Genomic DNA, 26,878 nt, shown 5'->3' on the forward strand with positions numbered 1-26,878 from the left:
ACATGGACTACAGGGGAGGAGGTGAAACATCTGGTTGACTGGTGCAGAACCAACAACCTGGTGCAGAACCAACAACCTGGTGCAGAACCAACAACCTGGTGCAGAACCAACAGCCTGGTCCTGGACGTCGACTTCAGGAGGCACCAGTCCAGCCACACTCCACTATTCATCAACGGCACAGCAGTGGATACCGTAAGCAGCACCAAGGAACTTGGTGTGCAGATAACTGACAATATGACCCGGTCCATACACACCGAAACGCTTGTAAAAGGAGCTCAGCAGCGCATGCACTTTTTTGCGTCGGATGAAAAGAGCACAGCTCCCTTTCCCCCCATTTTACAGAGGCTCTATAGAGAGTCTACTGACCAACTGCATCTCTGTCTGGACTGGAGCCCGCAGTGCCTCAGACTGGAAGTCGCTGCAGAGAGTGGTGAGGACAGAGGAAATTGCAAAAAGCCGCTGCCTGACCAGGGCTCAGAAAATCTGTATTGACTCCTCCCACCCCCACCAAGGACTGTTTTCACTGCTGGACCTTATAAAGAGGTTCCGCAGCCTCCGTAGCAGAACCTCCAAGTCCTGTAACAGCTTCTTCCCTCAGCCCATAAGACTCTTGAACGCATCAAAATAATTCCCTCAATCACCCCCCCCCCCCCCCCCAAAAAAAAAAACAATTAACTCGCTGGAATATAAAGACAATATTAGAGATGCTACCTCAGTAGAAGCATTTAAGTCCCATCTTTAAACTCATTTGTATACTGTAGCCTTTATATACACCCCCTTTTCAGACCAGTTGATCTGCCGTTTCTTTTCTGCTCTACCCCCCTCTCTTTCGTGGAGGGAGGGGCACAGATTCAGTGTCCACGGATGAAGTGCTGGCTGTCCAAAATCGGGAGCTGGGGTGGACCGATTGCCTGTGCATCGGTTGGGGACGTCTCTGCTCTGCTGACCTTTCTCCACTCGGGATGGTCTCCTGCTGGACCCACTATGGACTGGACTCTCACTATTATGTTAGATCCACTATGGACTGGACTCACACTATTATGTTAGATCCACTATGGACTGGACTCTCACTATTATGTTAGATCCACTATGGACTGGACTCTCACACTATTATGTTAGATCCACTATGGACTGGACTCTCACACTATTATGTTAGATCCACTATGGACTGGACTCTCACTATTATGTTAGATCCACTATGGACTGGACTCTCACACTATTATGTTAGATCCACTATGGACTGGACTCTGGAGGGACGGGGGTCCCACATCTGCGGTCCCCTCCAAGGTTATTCATTGTCCCATTGGGTTGAGTTTTTCCTTGTCCTTAAGTGAGATCCGAGCCAAGAATGTCGTTGTGGCTTGTGCAGCCCTTTGAGACACTCGTGATTTAGGGCTATATAAGTAAACATTGATTGACATTGCTTGAATATAACATACATCCATAAACGTGGATGCATATGCAAAAGTACAATATATTTATCTGTACAGTAATCTATTTATTTATATCTGCACATTCTTGCTTTTTTATCCTGCACTACAACAAGCTAATACAACGACATTATGTTCTTATCTGTACTGTAAAGTTCAAATGACAATAAAAGGAAGTCTAAGTCTTTAGTCTAGTCTAAGATATGGTTGTTGTGTTCAGATAGTTTAACATATATTGATTGTCCGATATTGTATGTGTTTAGTGTTTTTACTGTACAAATGTATCAAAGTCATCCTTTCATTATTTTTTATGTGGTCCTCGCTGGAAAAGGTTTGGACACCCCTGATGTATCCTAATAATATACTAAATATTGTCAAGTATCGGGTGATAATGCACATCAATAATCATATTATGATGAGAAAAGACAAGGTAAGCTTCTTTTCTTTCAATATTATTATTATTGTTATTTTTTTACTTTTTATTCGACCCCTTTTACCGTATTGCTTTTTGCACTATTTTGTTCAGCTCATTCTTTCTTTATGTTCTTTGTTTGTTTTGTTTGTAAAGCACTTTGGTTTAATTAAAAGTTGTTGTAAACGTGCTATATAAATAAAATTGACTTGACTTTTTTATTGCAGATGAATCGGAGATTCTGTTTTGTTTACAATGTGAAAAAAAGAAAGATCATTTGCACTACATCCATCCATCCATTTCCTACCGCTTGTCCCTTTCGGGTCCATCAGACTTAAAAGAAGATCAGATGCCACAAGTTAGGATACCGACAGCAAGAATCTTTCCCTCCAGTGTCTCAGGGTTGATGGGTTTCCCTGTGCTCTCCAGCAGCCTCCAAAGTCCGTGAACTCCCATGACTTCAACTCTAAAAAGACAATGTCGACAAAATCAGGTGAAAAAGACACAATAATATAAACACTTCGCCACCTTGGCAACAATGCACCAGTCCAAGTGCTCGACGAGCAACAACTGGCGGTGCCAATAAAAGGTTCCGAGTCTGTTTCCGGTTACATGGAGGTGGTGGTCATAGACATCTTATAGGTAGACGCAGCATTGGCTGCTGTGACGCGAGAAATTTGGCCGCCATCTTGAAGTGGTGATGAGGAGACGGCGAGCAGCCTAAACTGACAGTTGACAGGTAGAAAACAAAGATGCTAAACTGACAGTTGACAGGTAGAAAACAAAGATGCTAAACTGACAGTTGACAGGTAAAAAACACATATGATAAACTGACAGTTGACATGTAGAAAACAAAGATGCTAAACTGACAGTTGACAGGTAGAAAACAAAGATGCTAAACTGACAGTTGACAGGTAGAAAACAAAGATGCTAAACTGACAGTTGACAGGTAGAAAAGAAAGATGCTAAACTGACAGTTGACAGGTAGAAAACAAAGATGCTAAACTGACAGTTGACAGGTAGAAAAGAAAGATGCTAAACTGACAGTTGACAGGTAGAAAAGAAAGATGCTAAACTGACAGTTGACAGGTAGAAAAGAAAGATGCTAAACTGACAGTTGACAGGTAGAAAACAAAGATGCTAAACTGACAGTTGACAGGTAGAAAACAAAGATGCTAAACTGACAGTTGACAGGTAAAAAACACATATGATAAACTGACAGTTGACATGTAGAAAACAAAGATGCTAAACTGACAGTTGACAGGTAGAAAACAAAGATGCTAAACTGACAGTTGACAGGTAGAAAACAAAGATGCTAAACTGACAGTTGACAGGTAGAAAAGAAAGATGCTAAACTGACAGTTGACAGGTAGAAAACAAAGATGCTAAACTGACAGTTGACAGGTAGAAAAGAAAGATGCTAAACTGACAGTTGACAGGTAGAAAAGAAAGATGCTAAACTGACAGTTGACAGGTAGAAAAGAAAGATGCTAAACTGACAGTTGACAGGTAGAAAAGAAAGATGCTAAAGTGACAGTTGACAGGTAGAAAACAAAGATGCTAAAGTGACAGTTGACAGGTAGAAAACAAAGATGCTAAAGTGACAGTTGACAGGTAGAAAACCAAGATGCTAAACTGACAGTTGACAGGTAGAAAACAAAGATGCTAAAGTGACAGTTGACAGGTAGAAAACAAAGATGCTAAAGTGACAGTTGACAGGTAGAAAACAAAGATGCTAAACTGACAGTTGACAGGTTGAAAACAAAGATGCTAAACTGACAGTTGACAGGTAGAAAACAAAGATGTTAAACTGACAGTTGACAGGTAGAAAACAAAGATGCTAAACTGACAGTTGACAGGTTGAAAACAAAGATGCTAAACTGACAGTTGACAGGTTGAAAACAAAGATGCTAAACTGACAGTTGACAGGTAGAAAACAAAGATGCTAAACTGACAGTTGACAGGTAGAAAACAAAGATGCTAAACTGACAGTTGACAGGTTGAAAACAAAGATGCTAAACTGACAGTTGACAGGTTGAAAACAAAGATGCTAAACTGACAGTTGACAGGTAGAAAACAAAGATGTTAAACTGACAGTTGACAGGTAGAAAACAAAGATGCTAAAGTGACGGTTGACAGGTAGAAAACAAAGATGCTAAAGTGACAGTTGACAGGTTGAAAACAAAGATGCTAAACTGACAGTTGACAGGTAGAAAACAAAGATGTTAAACTGACAGTTGACAGGTAGAAAACAAAGATGCTAAAGTGACAGTTGACAGGTAGAAAACAAAGATGCTAAAGTGACAGTTGACAGGTAGAAAACAAAGATGCTAAACTGACAGTTGACAGGTAGAAAACAAAGATGCTTAACTGACAGTTGACAGGTAGAAAACAAAGATGCTAAACTGACAGTTGACAGGTAGAAAACAAAGATGCTAAAGTGATAGTTGACAGGTAGAAAACAAAGATGCTAAACTGACAGTTGACAGGTAGAAAACAAAGATGCTAAAGTGACAGTTGACAGGTAGAAAACAAAGATGCTAAACTGACAGTTGACAGGTAGAAAACAAAGATGCCGGGCTTGTGTTCAACCAAACCTAACCCCCCAGTTCCAACCCCCCCGGATTGTAAATAATGTCAATAATTCAATGTATATACTCTGATGATTAACTTGTGTGATGACTGCATTATGCTGATAGTATATATTTGTACCATGTATTGATGAAGGTGGACCCCGACTTAAACAAGTTGAAAAACGTATTGGGTTGTTACCATTTGGTGGTCAATTGTACTGTGCAATCTACTAATACAAGTCTCAATCAATCAATCAAATGCAAACTATCAATAATAGAAAAGGTCAAAACATGTGTCCTTTATCATAGCTACACGTCTGACAACAAACTGCGTGAAAGTCAGTGGTATTCAGTGAGGTAAGATTAGTTTGATGCATTGACAGTTTATTGCTCCTGCAAAATGAACTGCACTGAGAGGAGCGGATCACCACTCCAAGATGGCGGCCCCGCGTCTCGTCAGCGCACTTTAAGCAGTAGCGCTCGACGCTGCGTCGTGGTGCTTATTATGATTCTTCCCGTATTTTACCTCTAAGGCTGCTATGTATGCGACATTTTTCCACTTAGTCGATATATTATGACCAAACCGTATACATTTTATTCATATTTAGATATTTGATGAACATGTAAATCGTCTTGGACTTCAACATCCCTCCATACATATTTTTATTAAAGAGCACTCGGCCTGCCAGTCTACGTGTAGGGTTTACAAGGCCACGCCCCCAACGCCAACTGTTTCCGGCCGTCCGATGACAAAATAAACAACTCAATTGCAGAATGCTCTGTAAGCCCGAACACAATGGAAGTAGTACTTAAAAGCCGTATCAGATGGTAAGTACAATTTGTGGTTAAATTATTACGAATAATTGACGTTTTGGGGCAGTTTCTACCGCTCACGAGTGAATAAGCTAGCAACAAAATGAGCCTTGTAGCTTAGCTAGCTAGCTAGCCTACCTGTGGTTATCTTATGGTCACGTGACCAAGGCTGTTAGACGTCACTGCTGGTAAATAAAATACTTTTGTTTATCTTTCAATCGATGTAAAGTCGGCAAACATCTTCTTGTTTTCTTTCAGAGTCTATCTTAATAGGAATTGACAATTTCCACCGGACCTCTGTCTACTTTGACGCTCAACCATTTCAACAGCTGACTTCCACCATGACTGCTGTAATCAGGGGTATGTATGTGTGTATATGTGTATGTAGATTATGTATATGTGTATATATACATATATATATGTATATGTGTATATATATGTAGCTCAGGTACGTGTAAAAAATGTTAAATGTAACATATCTCAAAGCAATTGATAGAAAGTAAGTAAGTAAGTACATTTTATTTATAAAGCACTTTTCACAGATAAAATCACAAAGCCATCCATCCATCCATCTTCTTCCGCTTACCCGAGGTCGGGTTGCGGGGTCAGCAGCCTAAGCAGGGAAGCCCAGACTTCCCTCTCCCCAGCCACTTGGTCCAGCTCTTCCCGGGGGATCCCGAGGCATTCCCAGGCCAGCTGGGAGACATAGTCTTCCCAACGTGTCCTGGGTCTTCGCCGTGGCCTCCAACCGGTTGGACGTGTCCTAAACACCTCCCTAGGGAGGCGTTCGGGTGGCATCCTGACCAGACGCCCGAACCACCTCATCTGGCTCCTCTCCATGTGGAGGAGCAGCGGCTTTACTTTGAGTTCCTCCCGGATGGCAGAGCTTCTCACCCTATCTCTAAGGGAGAGACCCGCCACCCGGCAGAGGAAACTCATTTGGGCCGCTTGTACCCGTGATCTTGTCCTTTCGGTCATGACCCCAAGCTCATGACCATGAGGATGGGAACGTAGATCGACCGGTAAATTGAGAGCTTTGCCTTACAGCTCAGCTCCTTCTTCAACACAACTGATCGGCACAATGTCCACATTACTGAAGACACCGCACCGATCCGCCTGTCGATCTCACCATCCACTCTTCCCCCACTCGTGAACAAGATATATAAATATACCGTATTTCCTTGAATTGCCGCAGGGCATATATTATGCGCCTGCCTTGAATTACTGCTGGGTCAAACTTGCTTCCCAAAATAATTAGCGCATGCTTAGTATTACCGCCTGGTCAAACTTGTGACATCACGAGTTACACTTCCCCTGTCATCATTTTGAAAATGGAGGAGGCTAATTTCAATACCAGTAATTTGAAATCACATAAAAGGAAGAAGATTAAGAGCTATTCAGTAGGATTTAAGGTCCAAACTTACATCACACTCAAATTTTTACTGCATACTTTTGGTAACTGCCGGAGTGAGAAGAGGTTTTAAAATAATTAGCGCATGCTTACTTTTACCGGATGCCTGTGGTAAGCGCAGGAGTGAGAAGAGGTTTTAAATTAATTAGCGCCCTGGCGGCAATTCAAGGAAACACGGTATTTATATATATATACATATATATATATATATATATATATATATATATATAATCCGTTTATCAATCAATCTATCAATCATATGAATGAGTATATCGTTCGGCCACCGTGTTCAATGGAGAAGTCTGATCTACAAAATTTGCAGGCAGTATACCACTTCCCCTTCAAGCTGTCCTGGATGAACTGAAATTATTTTTCCCAATCATTTTGGAACTTGCAAGCGTACTTCGTCTTCTTCTTACTCGTGGTTGCCTTGTCTCTTCTTAGTTCTTCTGCTTCGTCTCTGTTGTGTTTTTGGACATTACTTGCCATAGTTTTGAAGCAATGCATGATGGGAATCCGGATGTTGTGTGTCAGTGCATTAACGTGCCGGCTGGAATAAACACACGCTGAGAAATAGTATTTTTTTTTTTTACACTGAATTTTTTACCACACTAAATTGTTATTCCCTGAATTTTTATAAGCTGATTTTTTTTAATACTCAATTTTTACACACTAAATTTTAAACCACTGTATTTTGATAAACTGTATTTTTAAACACACCATTTGTTTTATTCATTGAATTTGTCAGAGTAATTCTGAAGTAAAAAAATTCAGTTCACAAAATTTGAACGCTAAAAATACGTTACATAAATCCAGTGTCCAAAAAAGGCTTTTGTTATAAGGACATCAATTAACCTCAATACTATTTATGGTTTAGTGCCTTGGCATGTTCATGTCTGCATCCTGCTGCTGTTCTTCCAGAATCTGCCCGTGTCCCGGTGCGAGTAGCTGGTGATGGCATGGAAACAGAAAAAAAACCGTCCATCTTGGAGGTCAGCACAGACAAGATGCCACTCGGCCTGGCATCTCTTCCGCCTCTGAAGGCAGCAAACCCCAAACGTAACACCAAGTCTTCCCCGCCTCCTCCCCGTGTTGCCCCACAACCTCTCGGTGTGCTCCACCTGGGCAAGGTGTGCAGGGAGGCCTGCACCGAGGTGGAGGCTGTAAGGATACTTATCCCTCGTGCTGCCATAAGTAGAAGTAGCCGTGCTGCGGAGGTGAAAGGAGACGCAGGGCAACAGGCGGAGGAGCGAAGTTCATCCCCGCAGCCTGTGGTGGAGGACTGGAGAGGCCAGCTGGAGAAGCTTCAGAACTCCGAACGCAGGCTGTTGCAGGACAAGGAGGGGCTGTTTAATCAGCTGCGTGTGCAAACCGAGGCAAGTCCGGCATGAAGTCATTTGCTTTTGCACAGGTAGGATTAATGACCTTGTTTTACTATACATGACAGGTCAACCGAGAGCTCAAGAAACTACTGGTGGCATCTGTGGGCGATGACCTGCAGTACCAATTTGAGCGTATGGCACGAGAGAAGAACCAGCTCATTCTTGAGAATGAGGTTCTGGGTCGGAATTTGTCGCACACCGCAGAGCAACTGGAACGCATGAGTATCCAGTGTGATGTGTGGAGGAGCAAGTTCCTGGCCAGCAGGTATGAAGCAGACCTGGACGAGGGCACTTGTTTTTGTTTTAGAGCACGGGTGTGCAATGTGCGGCCTGCAGCTGGAGTTTTTATTGGGCCGCGACACATTCTTAAAACAAAATAAAAACATCTTCGATTAGAATAGTACACCAAAAAATGAGAATATGCAGTTTTCTACTGAAATTTGACCGTTGCTGGAATGCGCAAGCCAAACATAAATGTTAACATATGACCATACTTGCCAACCTCGAGACCTCTGAATTCGGGAGATGGGGGTGGGGGGGCAAGGGAGAGGAGTATATTTATAGCTAGAATTCACTGAAATTCAAGTATTTGTTTTATATATATATATATATATATATATAAATAAATACTTGAATTTCAGTGTTCATTTCTTTACACACATACACACACATAACACTCCTCTCTACTCATTGTTGTATTTGAAAGTGCAATACTTTGCAGCCAGTTGCACAGCCCTCGAAGGAGCATAGGTATGGGTTGGCAGGTGTGCGTATAACTCATATGACTGAAGTGTGTAAAATTAGCTAAAACAGTTAGCATGCTATCAGTTAGCATCTGTCAAGTACCAAGTCCTATGACTCTGAGGTGTTTGGCTGCAAAGTTGGCCAAACAAGTTAGCATTCTCATGTTATGTATGCAAGAACATTAAAGTTAGCAAGTTAACTGTTAGCGTTTGTCAAGTACCAGGTTATTAGGCGTCAATATATACCTTGATGTTGCAGAAAAAAAGACCATATATTTTTTTAACCGATTTCCGAACTCTAAATGGGTGAATTTTGGCGAAGTAAACGCCTTTCTATTTATCGTTCTCGGAGCGATGACGTCAGAACGTGACGTCATCTAGGTGATAAAGCCGCCATTTTCTCAAACACATTACAAACACTGTGTTATTTTCCGTTTTTTTCTACTATTTTCTGGAACCTTGGAGCAGTGAGCAGCAGCGGTGGCTGCGCCAGGGAATCATTTTGGTGATTTAAGCCCCAATTCCAACCCTCGATGCTGAGTCAGGGAGGTAATGGGTCTCATTTATATAGTGTGACTTGGCCAAGGTTTGAACTCACGACCTACTGATCTCAGGGTGGACACTATCCACTAGGCCACTGAGTAGGTGTGACTCTGTTTGGCTGTTAAATTTAAAATCAATCAACCAATGATTATGTCTCAAAGGGCTGCACAAACCACAACGACATCCTCGGTAGGCCCACATAAGGTCAAGGAAAACTCACCCCAGTGGGACGTCGGTGACAATGAGGACTATGAGAAACCTTGGAGAGGACCGCAAGAAATGGATGTTGAACGGGTCTAACATGATACTGTGAAAGTTCTATGAAAGTTCTATGTGAGTTCATGGAAAATACTATGAAAGTTCAATCCATAGTGGATCCAACACAGCCGTGAGAGTCCAGTCCAAAGTGGATCCAACACAGTAGCGAGGGTCCCGTCCATAGTGGAGCCAACAGGAAACCATCCCAAGTGGAGGCGGATCAGCAGCACAGAGATGTCCTTAGCCGATACACAGGCGAGCTGTTCATCCTGGGTCCCGACTCTGGACAGCCATTACTTCATGCATGGCCACCAGACCGGACCTCCTCCACAAGGGAGAGTGGGACATAGGAGAAAACGAAAAGAAACGGCAGATCAACTGATCTAAAAAGGGAGTCTATTTAAAGGCAAGAGTATACAAATGAGTTTTAAGGTGAGACTTAAATGCTTCTACTGAGGTAGCATCTGGAACTGTTACCGGGAGGGCATTCCAGAGTACTGGAGCCCCAATAGAAAACGCTCTATAGCCTGCAGACTTTTTTTGGGCTCTGGGAATCACTAATAAGCCGGAGTCCTTTGAAGGCAGATTTCTTGCCGGGACATATGGTACAATACAATCGGCAAGATAGGATGGAGCTAGACCGTGTAGTATTTTATACCTAAGTAGTAAAACCTTAAAGTCACATCTTAAGTGCACAGGAAGCCAGTGCAGGTGAGCCAGTATAGGTATATATGTATGTATATATGTATATAAAGGTATATACAGTATAGGTATATATGTATGTATATATGTATATAAAGGTATATACAGTATAGGTATATATGTATATAAAGGTATATACAGTATAGGTATATATGTATATAAAGGTATATACAGTATAGGTATATATGTATGTATATATGTATATAAAGGTATATACAGTATAGGTATATATGTATGTATATATGTATATAAAGGTATATACAGTACAGGCGTAATGTGATCAAACTTTCTTGTTCTTGTCAAAAATCTAGCAGCCGCATTTTGTACCAACTGTAATCTTTTAATGCTAGACATGGGGAGACCCGAAAATAATACGTTACAGTAATCGAGGCGGGACGTGGGATGCTAGAATGCTATCTTTAGCATGTGTCATGTAAATGGTAAATGGGTTATACTTGTACAACGCTTTTCTACCTTCAAAGTATTCAAAGCGCTTTGACACTTATTTCCACATTCACCCATTCACACAGACATTCACACACTGATGGAGGGAGCTGCCATGCAAGGTGCTAACCAGCACCCATCAGGAGCAAGGTTGAAGTGTCTTGCTCAAGGATACAACGCAGGTGACTACGTTGGTAGAAGCTGGGGATCAAACCAGGAACCCTCAGGTTGCTGGCACGGCCACTTCCAACCACGCCAGGTTGCCCTGTACCAAGTGCTATGACTTTGAGGTGTTTGCCTACAAAGTTGGCTAAAAAAGTTTGCATGCGAATGTTAGTATGCTGGAACGCTAATGTTGACATGTGTCAAGTACCAAGTTATATGAGTATGAATTGTTTGGCTGTAAAATGTACTAAAAAAGTTACAATGCTAGAATGTTAACATTAGCATGCTAATTAGCATGCTTGATTTATACTTTTATTAGTAGATTGCACAGTGCCCGCGGGCACCAGGTCGCCCGTAAGGACCAGATGAGTCGCCCGCTGGCCTGTTCCAAAATTAGCTCAAGTAGCAGCACTTACCAGTGAGCTACCTCTATTTTTTAAATTGTATTTATCTACTGGCAAGCTGGTCTCGCTTTGCTTGACATTTTTAATTCTAAGAGAGACAAAACTAAAAAATGTTTTGAAAATCCAAGAAAATATTTTAAAGACTTGGTCTTCACTTGTTTAAATAAATTCATTTATTTTTTTTTACTTTGCTTCTTATAACTTTCAGAAAGATAATTTTAGATAAATAATACAACCTTAAAAAAGATTTTTAGGATTTTTAAACACATATACCTTTTTACCTTTTTAATTCCTTCCTCTTCTTTCCTGACAATTTAAATCAATGTTCAAGTAAAGAATAATAAATACATTTTAATTTATTTCTTAATTTTAGCTTCTATTTTTTCAACGAAGAATATTTGTGAAATATTTCTTCAAACTTATGATTAAAATTCAAAAAAAATATTTGTCTTTCTTGGAAATATAGCTTAGTCCAATTTGTTATATATTCTAACAAAGTACAGATTGGATTTTCACCTATTTAAACATGTCATCAAAATTGAAAAAATAATCATAATCAGGAAGAATTACTAATGATGTTCCATAAATTATTTTTTTAATTTTTTCAAAAAGATTCGAATTAGCTAGTTTTTCTGTTCTTTTTTTTGTTTGAATTTTAAAGAGTCGAAATATATTTGTAAAAATATTTATCTGTTTCTATATATATTTATTGTGATAAATCAATAAATGATCAGTGTTTCAACAAAGATAAATATAATTAATTATTAATAATAACCTGCGATGAGGTGGCGACTTGTCCAGGGTGTACCCCACTTTCCGCCCGATTGTAGCTGAGATAGGCACCAGTGCCCCCCGTGACCCCAAAGGGAATAAGTGGTAGAAAATGGATGGATTAATGATAACATAGAGTTAAAGGTAAATTGAGCAAATTGTCTATTTCTGGCAATTTATTGAAGTGTGTATCAAACTGGTAGCCCTTTGCATGAATCAGTACCCAAGAAGTAGCTCTTGCTTTCAAAAAGGTTGGTGACCCCTGGTCTAAGGTGTGTCAAGTACCAAGTTTTATGAGTCTGGGGTGCTGGGCTGAAAAAAGTTAGCATGCTAATGTTAGTAATGCTGCTTGAAGCTGAGCCAATCAGTGGCCACGATACTGAACAGCGCGGTCTAATTGTTCTGGTCTCATCTAGTGGCTAATACTATTGTAGTATTGTTCATTTTAGTTCATTTAGCCATTTTTATGCTTGAAAATGCTTAACTTATGGCAACAATTATGTAGAATTTGCTTTGTTACGGATAACACAAGCTAAAATATGGAAATTGTGTTCAGATAGTTAAGCGTATGTCTGTTTTTACAGCAACATCAACTGCAATTTTGGCCTCAGGAATATTACTATTACTCTTATTCATACATTCTAATGACATTCAATACTGAGTGGTTAGAGTGTCCGCCCTGAGATCGGTAGGTTGTGAGTTCAAACCCCGGCTGAGTCATACCAAAGACTAAAAATGGGTTAGAATTGGGGGTTAAAACACCAAAAAGGATTCCCAGGCGCGCCCAGTGTTGCTGCCCACTGCTCCCCTCACCTCCCAGAATGCTGAGAATAATTTCACCACACCTATTGAGTGTGTGACAATCATTGGTACTTTAATAACAATCAGTTTTCATTGACAAGGCTAGAGGGGAATTTGTTTTGATGACACTCAATTCTGAGCATTTTTTGTTACCGTAATTCTTGTTTTCGATCTAATTAGTCAGAAATCATGGCCACAATACAGAATGCCATGATTGCCTGCTGAATGAACAGGAGGCTTCATTGTGTCCACAGAGTGATGGCGGAGGAGCTGACAAATGCCAGAGCGGCTCTGCAGCGCCAGACTAGAGAGGCACAAGGAGCCATTCAAGACCTTTTGTTGGAGCGAGAAGAGTACTCCAGAGAAATGCTGCTGACTCACAGGTAACCTCCAGAGAAATGCTGCTGACTCACAGGTAACCTCCATACTGCGGGCCCCAACACACAACTAATGACTTCAGTAAAGAAATTCAAGACCTTACACAGTCATACTTAATCCCAAGGTGGCTCCTCCATTCGTCCATTATTTTAGATATGTATTTCATTATCATTCCCTCTAAGAATTCACAGGCTTTTTTTTGTGACTGTCCAGGCCTAAAATGACTGAATTTGTAGCAGCTTTTTCAGAAAGTTGCATCAAAAGTTCAACGTTTTGAGGCTTGTTTTTTTCAATAACATTGAATTATCTTGTGATTTCATAACTTTGTTATCAATGTTTGTAATCTTGACCTTCAAAAGTTTAGGATTGCAACAAAAGTGGAAGTTATATTGTATACTCACTGTACACAATACAGACTGAAAGTAGACACTAGATGGCAAGAGAAGTGTCTATAGTTGGAAAAAGTTTTGGGGCCACTCATACTTGCATGGAATGGTTGAATTTGTGTTAATTTGTGCAATCTTAATGTTGCAAATTACTGGGCAGTATATTAATTTTTAATTTTGTCCACTATCTTCAACCCTTAAGTGGGACAACAACACAAGTCTTTCCCTTTTCTGTGGCTTCTAGATAGTCAAAATAAAACTGCTATCAGAATCAGAACTACTTTATTAATCAATATATATTAATCATAAACAAAACATAGCTTCTGTTTCTTCATGCTGTTACATGTCTGTTTAGCCGCACATGCTGGAAAAGAAGTAGCAAGGTCAGAATAAATAATTGATCAACTTCTGCAGTGAGAGAGCTGATGGAATAAAACCTGCAGAGACAGTTTCTAAAGAAACATCTCAATTTTGATGCCCGGCCTCTGAGACCTCGGAGTCCTCGGAGTCCTCTTCATAATGCAGTCAACCAGTTCAGTTCAGTTTTACAGGCCTGCTCCAGAAAACACACTCCATGCTCACTGGCCTAAATCACTCACGTTGTCCACGAGATGGCGCCAATAAGCGTGTATTAAACCCTCCAGCTTTGTAAATGTGATTAAAAACACGCTGCCAGGCCAGTTTGTTGCTGAACTCGTGCTGTCTGACGGGCCAAATTGAGGCAAATTGAAGACGTTGGGACACCCCTGCTTTCTTCTCACACATACACAGTATGACAGGGCTGGGCACAATACGGCCCGCAGGCCACATGTGGCCCATTAGGATTTTCCATCCGGTCCGCCGGACATTCGACATCATTTTTTTTAGACCTTTAACATCAAAACTGTAGCCGCTATTATGATGTGTAGTGCTGTTTTAAATGACTGTAAGTCTTGAACTATAGAAAGTATTTCAATGGTTGAAATCTGCGCTTTTGAGTGTTTTACAAGTTATTAAGTCTAAGCTACGGCAGCTTAGACCAGGAACAAAGCAGAGTGGGCGGGGCTTCTTTTAAGAGCAGCCAGCCCCAAACGCATGTGTCAGGAACAGATGTCTGCATAAAAGGGATAATATATCATATCGTAGGTGTTTATTACCCTTTGCACTTCTATGTTGCTGTTTGTTACATTTGTGTTGTGTTTTGCTTGATTGTAAAAGATACACAACTATGGAGGAGCTGGTCTGAGAAGTAAAAAAGGAGCGATGTTCATATATGCTGTTAATATTCAGTGTTTTATTGTTAATAGTTATTATTGTAAATTTGGCCTTCTTTATTTTAAATGTACATTCTGGGTGTCCCATTCAGTAAAAAACTGTAAAATTACATTCCATTTTTTTGAGGTGGTCTGTTTTTAGAATTCTATCAGACATTGTAACTTTTGGTATGAATGTTCCTGAAAAAGAGAGACCCAAACACACATACTGTACAGCAGGTTTTTACAGCTAAATATTACAGATGTCCGAGAATATTGGACTGCTGATATTATCGGCTGATAAATGCTTTAAAATTTAATATCGTAAATTATCGGTATCAGTTTCAAAAAGTACAATTTCTGACTTTTTAAAAGGCCGCTGTACAGAGTGGTACACGGACGTAGGGAGAAGTACAGAGCAGTTGTGTCCCCCAGTCATACTTGCCAACCCTCCCCATTTTCCCAGGAGACTCCCGAATTTCAGCGTCCCTCCCGAAAATCTCCCGGAGGCAACCATTCTTCTGACTTTCTCACGATTTTCCACCCACTCAGCAATATTGGGGGCGTGCCTTAAAGGCACCGCCTTTGCGTGCCGGCCCAATCACATAATATCTACGGCTTTTCACAAACACACAAGTGAATGCAAGCATACTTGGTCAACAGCCATACAGGTCACATTGAGGGTGGCCGTATAAACAACTTTAACACTGTTACAAATATGCGCCACACTGTGAACCCACACCAAACAAGAATGACAAACACATTTCGGGAGAACATCCACACTGTAACACAACCAAATAAATACCTAGAACCTGTAGCAGCACTCACTCTTCCGGGACACTACAATATACACCACCCCGCCCACCTCAATCTCCTCATGCTCTCTCAGGGAGAGCATGTCCCAAATTCCAAGCTGCTGTTTTGAGGCATGTTTAAAAAATAACGCACTTTGTGACTTCAGTAATAAATATGGCAGTGCCATGTTGGCATTTTTTCCCATAACTTGAGTTGATTTATTTTGTAAAACCTTGTTACATTGTTTAATGCATCCAGTGGGGCATCACAATATTGTGTTCATTCCACAACTGTATATATCGCCATGGGTTGATATCGGAATTGGTAATTAAGACTTGGACAATATCGGAATATCGGCAAAAAGCCATTATCGGACATCTCTACTAAATATGTATAGATCATTTCTACACGCATAGACATTGGCCTCCCAGACACATTTTTCTCTCAATGTGGTCCCCGAGTCAACATATTTTCCCAGCTTTGCTGTCTGACCAGCAGTATTATAATCTGCTAGGAATCAAACGTGGGTGTTTACAAAAGTGCAGCTAAAGGAGGTTGTCACTATATTACTAACATGGCTCAATGTAGTGCAGTTCTACACCACCCGATACTACTTCTCCCAGATGTTGCCTTGACAAAGTCCTTTCCATCTCTATTCCACCGACTCCATGCCGGCAGATCTCTGGAGCAGCTGCTGGTGTCTCTGCAGTGGGGCCGACAGCAGACTTATTACCCCAGCGCACAGCCGCTGGGCACAGGGGAGCTGGCGGCTGCCAATCACAAGCTGGCAGACACCATCAACGCTCACCTGTTGGGCAAGAACACCAGCTACGGGGTGAGAAGCAACAGTGCAGCGTCGGAGCAACTCTGCAGCACACCTGCCGAGAAGATGGCTGAGAAGGTAGGGACACATTTGACCTGTTCTTTTTTTTTTTTTTTTAGACAAAACCTCTTATTTTGAAACCAGATGCTCAACTTGTTTTGTGTCATAGGTGCTGAAGATACTGGATCCAATCTCCTGCACAGAAAAGCAGGCAGAGTCGGCGCTAAGTGACTCTGCTCCCTCAAACTTCCTGAGCAATAACAAGAAGAGCATTGGCAGGTTCCACCCGTACACTCGCTATGAGAACATCACCTTTACCTGCTGCGAGCGCTGCACTGGAGACATCCTGGTGCTGTAGACCACATTATCGCCAAACACCTTGGATCTCATCACTTTTTGGCCACATTATTCTCAAAATAACCCACGTGCTGTATTTTCAAGGCCAACAACACATGCTGAGGTCACGGAGGACAATGTTTGTACTTTAGGTCAAAAATTTCATCAAATTTTCCCCGATCAATTATATTTTCTGAGGAGAATACTGTACATACTATCATCTATGACAGGAGTTTCCAAACGTTTCAACCAAGGGCAGCATAACGAAAAGTCAAAGTATACGGGGGCCATTTTGATATTGTTTTAAAAATGAAAAATGCTGGAAACAGACATAATACATATGGACAGTTGAAATATTTAGGACAAAACTTGTTGTAGGTGACGAAGTGTACTTTCATGAGTTATTTCTGGGGTGATCAAAGTGCGTCATTTGCAGACCAAAGCTCCAGTTTTGTTGGCCCGCAACATATTGACGTAAAAAAAACAACTAAAAATGTAGGAAAAAGAGGGAAAAAACTATGTAACCAGAAAAAGATGACATTTTGATACAAACAATACAGGATGTCGTGGTGGTTTGTGCAGCCCTTTGAGACACTAGTGATTTAGGGCTATAAAAGTAAACATTGATTGAATTTGTCACCTGTAACACAAAACTAACACTAAGTTTTGATATGTAGTGTGTTTGTAGCATTTATTTACTTTTACAGAATAAAAATGTCACCCACATACTTAGACTTTTAAGTTTTGAATCACATTTTCAGCTTTTTTTGCTGAACTTTTTTACAGATCTTTCCCCCCGACAACATGTTGCAGGCCAAAAAGACTCCAGCTGCGGGCCGTACATTGGACACTTTTGATAAATGACCTCTCGGAAGAATTGTGTGAACTGAAGTGTAATATTATGTTAGGGCGGCAACGATTAATTTGACTAGTAAAAAATTATTTGTTCCGGTATACATCACTTAGTAATATATTTTGGTACTTGATGCTTGTTAGTATTTTAGCATGCTAGCTTTTTCAAGCTACTTTAACAGTATCATTTATTTTTGTATGTCACCAATGCTATTGCTAGCATACTAGCTTTTTAAGCTCATATTTTTAGTTACTCAATGCAACCTGGCCAGCGTGTTGACGGTTAGCATTTCAGTTCGTTTTAAGCTCTTCGGCATTCATACTACAAATTTTCTACCGAAATTGTGTTTGAGTTTTCTGAACTGGTTTGGATGGTGAAAACTACCAAAGTGGCCCCGCATCCTTTTAATTTGTCAGTCTGTGGCCTTCAGTGGAAAAAGTTTGGGCAACCCTGGTTAAAGGAGTTGAAAGTTAAAGTCCACTTCTGAGTAAACTTGAATTTGTATTTAGCTAACTTTAACGATGAAGATGCGTAATTTCTTATTCCATCTGTAAAGCATTTTTTGACAATGAAGTATTTGGTTGAGTACTTTGCAAAAACGTATAAACAAATGATTCCATTATTTTATTGGCTGAGCTTTGACTTTGTAAATGTGTTCAGGAATCGTCCCACCATGACTTGCTCCTGCCTTCACGCCTCGCTTCCATGCTGCTCTTGAGAGACATCTTTACTCTCGTCTCTCCTGATTTTTCTCTGATTCTTGCTTTGTCCGTCCAAGTGACGCCAGACTTCCTCTGGGATTTATGTATACTGAGTTCCTCGCCTCTGAAAGTATTTTTACTCCTTTGCCCCTTGGATTGCAAAGACCTGTTCCCGTTCTCTGCAGACGTCAGATCGGTCATGTGCTTCCTCTTCGGCACAAATTTCAGCGCCTCCTGCCATTTCCCCGTCTCCTTGATGGTCAACATGATGCGGATCATCTGGTCCAAGGTCAGGTTCTTGGCGCCCGTCTCCCAGTGGAGGAACTCGTCCAGCGGTAGTCGGGCCGTGGCCAGCTTCTGACGCTTGGCGTTGGCTAAAGACACGCCGGAGAGGATGGACCGGTCCACCAGGCTGCCGATGATGTAGACTTTGGAGTGGTCAAATTTGCGGAGCACATTGGGGGAATCTGCGGTGAGGTAAACGAGGCGGTCGGGGGGGAACAGGTCCACCGCCTGGCGGTCCGTGCTGGTGATGAGCAGGCGCTCCCAGTGGTCCGCGCCGTAGCGCTTGACGAGCTCCGCCATGTAGGCTCCGCCTGGCTGGAGGTTGCAGAAGTGTAAGTGGTAGGGCTCATTGGCGCGTCGGTTCCAGCCTTCCAGCTCCATCAGCTGGGAGACCGTGTTTTCAATCTCCCGCTTGGACATGCTGGACTCGTAGCTCATGTCCAAGACCAGAGGCTGGTCAAAGCGCATGGCCTGGGCGCTCCTCCACCTCAGCAAATAGTCCAAGCTTCTGCTCCAGTACTGGAGAAGGAATGTGTTCTTGAATTCTTTTTGTTCCCCGTCTTCTTCCAATTTCTGCTTGAGCGAGGCGTCCCTCGCCGCCGCCTTCTTCTGCTTCTTCTCCTTGCGCGCTTTTTTATGACCTTCCTTGATGGCCAGGAACTTGATAAAATTCTTTCTCGCGGACTTTGTGGTGCGTTTTGCCAGTTCCATTAACTGCTCATCCGTCATCTCCTGAGGTACCCGACTGTTAGATAGACGCCACAACGCAACCATCTCCCTGGTGGCCTCCAGGCTGTTGTTCGGAGCATCCCCGTCACTTTGGTCATCGTCACTCGCATCATCCTCCTCCTCCTCCTTCTCCGCCACACAAGCTTGGGACTTCATGAGGGATTTCCATTTGTCCAAGTCCAAGTGGTCCTGTTTCTGTGGACTCTCGGTACTGGAGGGGCGACATAGGGCGTAGTGGGGATGGCAGGCACCAACCCTGCTTGCTTCTTGCGTGATGACACGGGAGAACACATAATTAGTGCTTTTCCATACTTTGTACAAACAAGATGTCGATACGAGGCGTCGCAACATGTCGAAATAATGATACCAGAGCAAAAACAACAAACACGTTATTTTAACCTTTTCACACTGTCATAATAGTACAAAAGTATGTCAACTTGTCCATTACAGTTGAGAAATGTTGCGTGTAAATATTGACAGAGTTATAATATATCACCGCTCAATCACGTAGGCGAGGTCACGTTGTCAGAGTGTCACATGGTATTAAGTCGGATGGAAACCACATCGTTTGTGTATTTTTTTTTTTTACATTCAAAATTACATTATAACCATAGTACGGCGGTGTTCATCGCCAATTATGGTAAAGTATAATGTACCGTCAATTAAGTTTTACGGCTTCGACTCACAGTAAGTATTTTAAACGATACACACAAATAAATAATGATGCATGCTGCCCACACGGAACTTTTACGGCGTTGCACTTACACACGGCTTCCTTCTCCGGAAAGAAACAACAGCGTTTGTTTATTTTTCTTACATTTAAAAATTACAGTATTACAAAACACTGCAGTTTCCTCTTCATATATAATTACGTGCAGTACATCTTCAAATATTATTTTTGAACTGCTTTGACTCGCTATGCATTTGAAAGTAGACACACACACAAATAAATAAAGCGCTGTCACGCCAAATGTCTTCCCCCCTACAAACCCCGCCCCCCCCATTTACATCCGGGGTCAAAATTAATACAGACGTTTTGTTAACGCTATATTATAAAAAATATAACGCTATATTATAAAAATACAGACGTTTTGTTTAGTCTATATTATAAAAAATATAACGCAATTTTATAAAAATACAGTCGTTTTGTTAACGCTATATTACAAAAAAAATTACAAAAATTTAAAAACACAAGCTATGGGATGACGCATTTACTTCCGCGGTCACGTTTCGTTTTATGTCATCCCATAGCTTGTGTTAGTAAATTGTTTTTTAATTTTTTTTATAATATAGCGTTAACAACACGTCTGTACTTTTATAATATAGCGTTATATTTTTTATAATTTAGCGTGAACAAAACGTCCGTATTAATCATGACCCCGGAAGTAAATGGGGGTGGGGGGTTTGTAGGGGGGAAGACATTTGGCGTGACAGCGCCATGCTGTTTACACGGAACATTTACGGCGTTGCACTTACACGCTGCTTCCTCATCCGGAAATAAACAAAAGTGTTTATTTTTATTTTTTTTTTACATTAAAAATTACTGTACAACAAAATACTACGGTTTCATCTTCACAAAATACAATGTGTAATACATAGTCAAATATATGTTTTGTTCGGCTTTGACCCGCCCTGCATTTTAAACTAAACACACACAAATAATGCCTCATTTTTTACATTCAAAACTACATTATAACCATAATATGGCAGCGTTCGACGTCAGTTAATATTACGTATGATGTACCAGCAAATATATTTTACGGCTTCGACTCAAAGTAAGTCTTTTAAACGATACACACAAATAAATAATGCGCCATGCTGTCCACACGGAACTATTACGGCGTCGCACTTGCACACGGCTTCCGGTTCCGGGCAGTTCATCTTCACTTAAAGCTGAAAATGAGTTTATTTTTGCCTAAATTGACCTGCAAAAAAGACATAGATGATGTTATTAAGGAGGTGGCAGAAAAGGTGCTTGTTTTGAGGTTTGGGAGGGAGGAAGACTCCGTTTGTCTCCAGCTAGATGAGATTGTAAGTGTGTTTGATATTATTTGCCACCGGAAACAAACATGACTTTATTGTTTCTTGTGTTGTTTTGCAGCTTTTAAACATGACTTTATTGTTTCTTGTGTTGTTTTGTAACTGACTTTATTGTTTCTTGTGTTGTTTTGCAGCTGTCAAACATGACTTTATTGTTTCTTGTGTTGTTTTGCAAAGGTCAAACATGACTTGAGATGTCTTCTTGTGTTGTTTTGCAGCTGTCCAAGACCTCCAATGCCCTGAGCAACATGGCGGCCATCTACATCGTGGATGTGGATCAAGCTCCTGTTTACACCAGATACTTTGATATTAGTTACATACCGTCGACCGTTTTCTTTTTCAATGGACAGCACATGAAAGTGGACTATGGGTAAGATTTGTTGTGTGTTTTATCTTAAAGGCCTACTGAAATGAGATGTTCTTATTCAAACGGGGATAGCAGCTCCATTCTATGTGTCATACTTCATCATTTCCCGATATTGCCATATTTTTGCTGAAAGGATTTAGTAGAGAACATCGACGATAAAGTTCGCAACTTTTGGTCGCTAATAAAAAAGCCTTGCCTGTACCGGAAGTAGCAGACGATGTGCGCGTGACGTCACGGGTTGTGGAGCTCCTCACATCTGAACATTGTTTACAATAATAGCCACCAGCAGCAAGAGCTATTCAGACCGAAAAAGCGACAATTTTCCCATTAATTTGAGTGAGGATGAAAGATTTGTGGATGAGGAAAGTGAGAGTGAAGGACTAGAAAATAAATAAATAAAGCGGAGGGCAGTGGGAGCGATTTGGATGTTATTAGACACATTTACTAGGATAATTCTGGAAAATCCCTTATCTGCTTATTGTGTTACTAGTGTTTTAGTGAGGTTATATGGTACCGGAAAGTTGGAGGGGTGTGACCACAGGTGTGGTGACCGCCAGTGTCTCTGGTGGGAGGAGGTAATAGTCCGCTGCTGCAGGATAACGCAAGCTCCGCTCATGTCTACGGTAAGAGCCGATTTATTAGCTCAATTTTATCACCGAAACCTGCCGGTTGACATGTGGTCGGGAACCATGTTCGCTTGACCGCTCTGTTCCATATTAAAGCTTCACCTTTGGGAATGTAAACAAGGAAACACCGGCTGTGTTTGTGTTGCTAAAGGCAGCTGCAATACACCGCTTCCCACCTACAGCTTTCTTCTTTGACGTCTCCATTATTAATTGAGCAAATTGCAAAAGATTCAGCAACACAGATGTCCAGAATACTGTGTAATTATGCCATTAAAGCAGGTGACTTATAGCCTGGATCGGGCTGGAAGAACATGTCCGCTACAACCGGTGAAATCAGGCGCAGGCATCCTCATACATGTCATTCTTCCGCAACGTTTTCAACAGGATACTCCGCGGGACGTTTAAAATTGCAATTTAGTAAACTAAAGCGGCCGTATTGTCATGTGTTGCAATGTTAATATTTCATCATTGATATATAAACTATCAGACTGCGTGGTGGCTAGTAGTGGCTTTCAGTAGGACTTTCATTTTAATTTGAAATACAACACATACAAAAGAAAGTGTTCCTATTCAGTGTTGAAAAGCAATAACTAGATATAAAAAGGGTTTCATTTCAAATGTTTTTCATACAACAAGAATAAAAATCACCAGTCAATGAAAAACGAACCAAAAACAGATGTTTAATTGAAAGTAGCAACATCCGCTTCTGGTGTAAGAATGTTATTTAAAAACAATTGTTTTTGTATTTAATTTCTGCCAAATTCTTCTTACATGTTTATGTTTTTTAACCCAGTTATTTGGGATGTGGTCTCTTAAAACAACTTAAAATTGTAATTCTGATTCTTGGGGTGTTGATTCAATTCAGAATCAAGTCTCAAATCAAACCGATTCCTGCACAATTAAGTTAACGTTAAAGTAGCAATGATTGTCTCACACACACACACACACACACACACACTAGGTGTGGCGAAATTTGTCCTCTGCATGTGACCCATCACCCTTGATCACCCCCTGGGAGGTGAGGGGAGCAGTGAGCAGCAGCGGTGCCGCGCCCAGGAATCATTTTTGGTGCTTTAACCCCCAATTGCAAGCCTTGATGCTGAGTGCCAAGCAGGGAGGTCATGGCTCCCATTTTTATAGTCTTTGGTATGACTCGGCCGGGGTTTGAACTCGCAACCTACCCATCTCAGGGCGGACACTCCAACCACTAGGCCACTGAATTGGTCTTAAAATGTATATAGAAACTTTTCCAAACAAGCTAAAGGTAACAGATTATTTTCTGGCTTTTAAATCGGCTTGAGTCGTGTGGTCCTCGGTGTCGTCTGTTGTTTCGTTTTATTTGATTTGATTGATTTCTCTTATGTAGCACAATAACGACGGCTCAGATCATGCATATGCGCCGTGAAAAAGACCAAAGTTCAAATGTCGGGAGACTTAATGACCTCATATTCAAGATTCAAGATGCTAAGTAAACAATGGTTGTTATTCATCAGTACTGATGCATTAAATGTCCGTCTGTCCAGTCGGATTCTTAAAAATCTCCCCTTGCGACCCCAAATAGAACAAGCGGTAGAAATGGATGGATGGATGGATTATTATTATTTTTATTTTATTTTTAATTTTTATTGTTTTAAGTACTATTTTAAATCGTTTTAATTAAATTACTTCGTATTGTTTTTTTATGTGCAACATTCTGGAAACAGTTTCTTAATATTGCTATGTAAATAAAGATGTGGATTTGGAAAAGCTCCTCTTGGCTGCCACTGAACAAGCGTGACTAGTACATTTGTAGAAGCCCTAAAAATCGTAGTTTTTAAAATAGATCCTTAAAAAGACAAATTCAACAATTCTTTATTCTGTTGCTTTAAAATTAAAATTGAGTCAAAATTTGAACAAACAAGAATCTTAATGCATTAATTCTGGGACTTTTCTAGCATTTTTGTGATTGTTGTTGTTTCAGAAAGTTGTGGCAAAAGTGAAGTGAAGTGAATTATATTTATATAGCGCTTTTTCTCTAGTGACTCAAAGCGCTTTACATAGTGAAACCCAATATCTAAGTTACATTTAAAGCAGTGTGGGTGGCACTGGGAGCAGGTGGGTAAAGTGTCTTGCCCAAGGACACAACGGCAGTGACTAGGATGACGGAAGCGGGAATCGAACCTGCAACCCTCAAGTTGCTGGCACGGCCACTCTACCAACCGAGCTATATTTTTCTGTGAACTGTAACCTGCAATCTTATGATTTTGCTAACAATTTTTAAGTGTAATCATAACCTAAAAAACACAAGTATTCAACAATGTATTGATATTCATGTCACACAAATTCAAAAGTAGATGATGGTGAAATAAATGATAAATAAATAAATGGGTTGTACTCGTATAGCGCTTTTCTACCTTCAAGGTACTCAAAGCGCTTTGACATGCAAGGCGCCAACCAGCACCCATCAGGAGCAAGGGTGAAGTGTCTTGCTCAGGACACAACGGACGTGACGTGGTTGGTACTAGGTGGGGATTGAACCAGGGACCCTCGGGTCGCGCACAGCCACTCTACCACTGCGCCACGCCGTCCCTAATCACATACGAAGAGCAAATACTAGTGATGTTTTACTCATTTTACAGCATACAGGGCGGCAGACAGGAACTTAAAGTAGGTCTAAATGTATACTTTGAGCAATAATAATAATAATCCTATTCATAGCATTGCTTCCTGTTTGTTTGTCATTCTCTGTGAACCAGGAAGTAGACAACCAATACATATCCACATATTTTTAAGCGAGCCTTATTCACTTGTATTGCCTCAGAATAATATGAAAATAAGACTTTTTTTTTCTTTTTCAGCTCGCCAGATCACACCAAGTTTGTTGGCAGCTTCAAAAGCAAGCAGGACTTCATGGATCTGATTGAGGTCATATACAGAGGAGCCATGCGGGGGAAAATGATTGTCCAGAGTCCCATAGACCCTCAAAATGTCCCCAAATACGACCTGCTCTACCACAACATCTAGCATCGCCGTCAGCAAACATGAAAATGCCCAAAATCGTGTCGTCTTTCCTGGAAAGTTGCGGCAAAAGTCACAATGTTTTGGGGCGTTTTTTATTTGTATTCACTAAGATTGAATCCCGGTTTAGTTAATTTGTTATCAATGTTGTTAGTGTTAACCTCAGATAAACACAAAACCGCCACAGAAATTGGACAACAAATACTGTATTGATGTTGTACTCGTTTCCACGGCACAGATCTAAAAGTAGCCACAAGATGGCAGTAACAGCACATTGTCAAATTAGCATACCGGTTAAATGCACCACATTTAATAACGGTCGTATTAACATTTCTGCAACTTGTTGACGAGAGAACATAGGTTTTGGTTCGAGCGTTAATGAGTGCCATCTAGAGATGAACTGGATTAGTGAAAATGTGCACTGAAGTTGTGCAGGAGTTTGCCTAAATTGGCGCGATTGTGACATCACAAATTCCTGGAAGGACTGACAATATTTTATATTTTGCCATCGTCCTTTAATCGGCTCCAAACAGAGGGCCATGCACTTCAAAAAGAAATCATGCTGGGAGCCATTTTCATATTTTTCTTTTTCAAAACCAATAATTATTCTAACCAATATTATGTCTTACCTTATTTTTGGGAAATTTAAAAGGGGCCCAGGCATTAAAGTCTGATTTTATTTATACAAAATATCTATAGATCAACTTTTGATTCATCCGTTAAGATAAAAAATTTATTTTTTAATTGGTTCATGACGATTTTTTCCTTTTTTTTAAAAGAAAACTCAAGTTTTTTTATGGCAAAACATACCGTATTTCCTTGAATTGCCGCCACTTACCAAAGGCATGTGGTAAAAAATTGAGTGTGATGTAAGCTTGGACCTTAAATCCTACTGAAGAGCTCTTAATCTTCTTCCCTTTATGCGATTTCAAATTACCGGTATTGAAATCAGCCTCCTCCATTTTGAAAATGATGACAGGGGAAGTGTCACTCGTGACGTCACGAGTTTGACCAGGCGGTAATACTAAGCATGCGCTAATTATTTTACGAAGCGAGTTTGACCCGGCAGTAATTCAAGGCAGGTGCATACTATATACTATATACACATACTATATACCCTGCGGAAATTCAAGCAAATACGGTATGCCATACATCCCCCCAAGCAATGGTCTAAGTAGAATATTTGATGTAAATAATTTATAACAACATTATTTTTTATTATTTTTTAAATTTTTATTATTAACAATGATGTTTAAACAAAATCAGACTAAATGTCTCGGGGGATCCAAAATGCCTCCACTCATAAAAGTGTTCAAATAAGTTGTATTTGAATATACTGTATTTTTGTTGTACTACTTATAAATATATTTATTTTTGGAAATATGTATATTTATGTGTATTCATATTAATGCATATGCAACTATGTATTTATATTAATATATATAAATATATATCCATCCATCCATCCATCATCTTCC

General features: G+C 40.6%; 4 protein-coding genes across 4 annotated transcripts in view; 2 read left to right on the forward strand and 2 right to left on the reverse strand.

Moving 5' to 3' along the window:
* ercc5 (excision repair cross-complementation group 5) overlaps positions 1 to 2,433 on the reverse strand; it is a 35,347-nt gene extending 32,914 nt beyond the window's left edge. Inside the window, exons 1-2 of the mRNA XM_061886923.1 lie at positions 2,371 to 2,433; positions 2,211 to 2,308 (exon numbers count right to left, since the gene is read on the reverse strand). Coding sequence (XP_061742907.1) covers positions 2,211 to 2,298 — 88 coding nt within the window. The 5' untranslated portion in view covers positions 2,299 to 2,308; positions 2,371 to 2,433. The remainder of the gene's footprint in view (positions 1 to 2,210; positions 2,309 to 2,370) is intronic.
* A 2,650-nt stretch (positions 2,434 to 5,083) lies between these two features.
* Positions 5,084 to 18,277, forward strand: blzf1 (basic leucine zipper nuclear factor 1). The gene is made up of 7 exons (XM_061887503.1): positions 5,084 to 5,243; positions 5,487 to 5,588; positions 7,561 to 8,015; positions 8,087 to 8,286; positions 13,107 to 13,235; positions 16,322 to 16,544; positions 16,636 to 18,277. Exons 2-7 carry the CDS (start codon positions 5,570 to 5,572, stop codon positions 16,822 to 16,824), a joined length of 1,215 nt encoding a protein of 404 aa, XP_061743487.1. The 5' UTR covers positions 5,084 to 5,243; positions 5,487 to 5,569; the 3' UTR covers positions 16,825 to 18,277.
* Positions 18,265 to 20,046, reverse strand: trmt10c (tRNA methyltransferase 10C, mitochondrial RNase P subunit). Its single transcript, XM_061887502.1, has one exon. The coding sequence runs from the start codon at positions 19,719 to 19,721 to the stop codon at positions 18,312 to 18,314; it is 1,410 nt and encodes a 469-aa protein (XP_061743486.1). The 5' UTR covers positions 19,722 to 20,046; the 3' UTR covers positions 18,265 to 18,311.
* A 1,156-nt stretch (positions 20,047 to 21,202) lies between these two features.
* On the forward strand, positions 21,203 to 26,016 carry txnl4b (thioredoxin-like 4B). Its single transcript, XM_061887217.1, has 3 exons — positions 21,203 to 21,401; positions 21,629 to 21,780; positions 25,241 to 26,016. Exons 1-3 carry the CDS (start codon positions 21,270 to 21,272, stop codon positions 25,404 to 25,406), a joined length of 450 nt encoding a protein of 149 aa, XP_061743201.1. The 5' UTR covers positions 21,203 to 21,269; the 3' UTR covers positions 25,407 to 26,016.
* The last annotated feature ends 862 nt before the right edge of the window (positions 26,017 to 26,878 follow it).

This window comes from Nerophis ophidion, linkage group LG25 (assembly GCF_033978795.1).
Source record: "Nerophis ophidion isolate RoL-2023_Sa linkage group LG25, RoL_Noph_v1.0, whole genome shotgun sequence".
Taxonomy (NCBI): domain Eukaryota; kingdom Metazoa; phylum Chordata; class Actinopteri; order Syngnathiformes; family Syngnathidae; genus Nerophis; species Nerophis ophidion.

Bases quoted from the DNA above. Each gene is read 5' to 3' on its own strand.
- blzf1 (XM_061887503.1), top strand. The intron at 8,287-13,106 runs GTATGAAGCAGA...TTGTGTCCACAG, and splicing joins AGCAAGTTCCTGGCCAGCAG to AGTGATGGCGGAGGAGCTGA. The intron at 16,545-16,635 runs GTAGGGACACAT...TTTGTGTCATAG, and splicing joins CCGAGAAGATGGCTGAGAAG to GTGCTGAAGATACTGGATCC.
- trmt10c (XM_061887502.1), bottom strand. From the start codon at position 19,721: ATGTTGCGACGCCTCGTATCGACATCTTGTTTGTACAAAGTATGGAAA.
- txnl4b (XM_061887217.1), top strand. From the start codon at position 21,270: ATGAGTTTATTTTTGCCTAAATTGACCTGCAAAAAAGACATAGATGAT. The intron at 21,402-21,628 runs GTAAGTGTGTTT...GTTGTTTTGCAG, and splicing joins GTCTCCAGCTAGATGAGATT to CTGTCCAAGACCTCCAATGC. The intron at 21,781-25,240 runs GTAAGATTTGTT...TTTCTTTTTCAG, and splicing joins CACATGAAAGTGGACTATGG to CTCGCCAGATCACACCAAGT.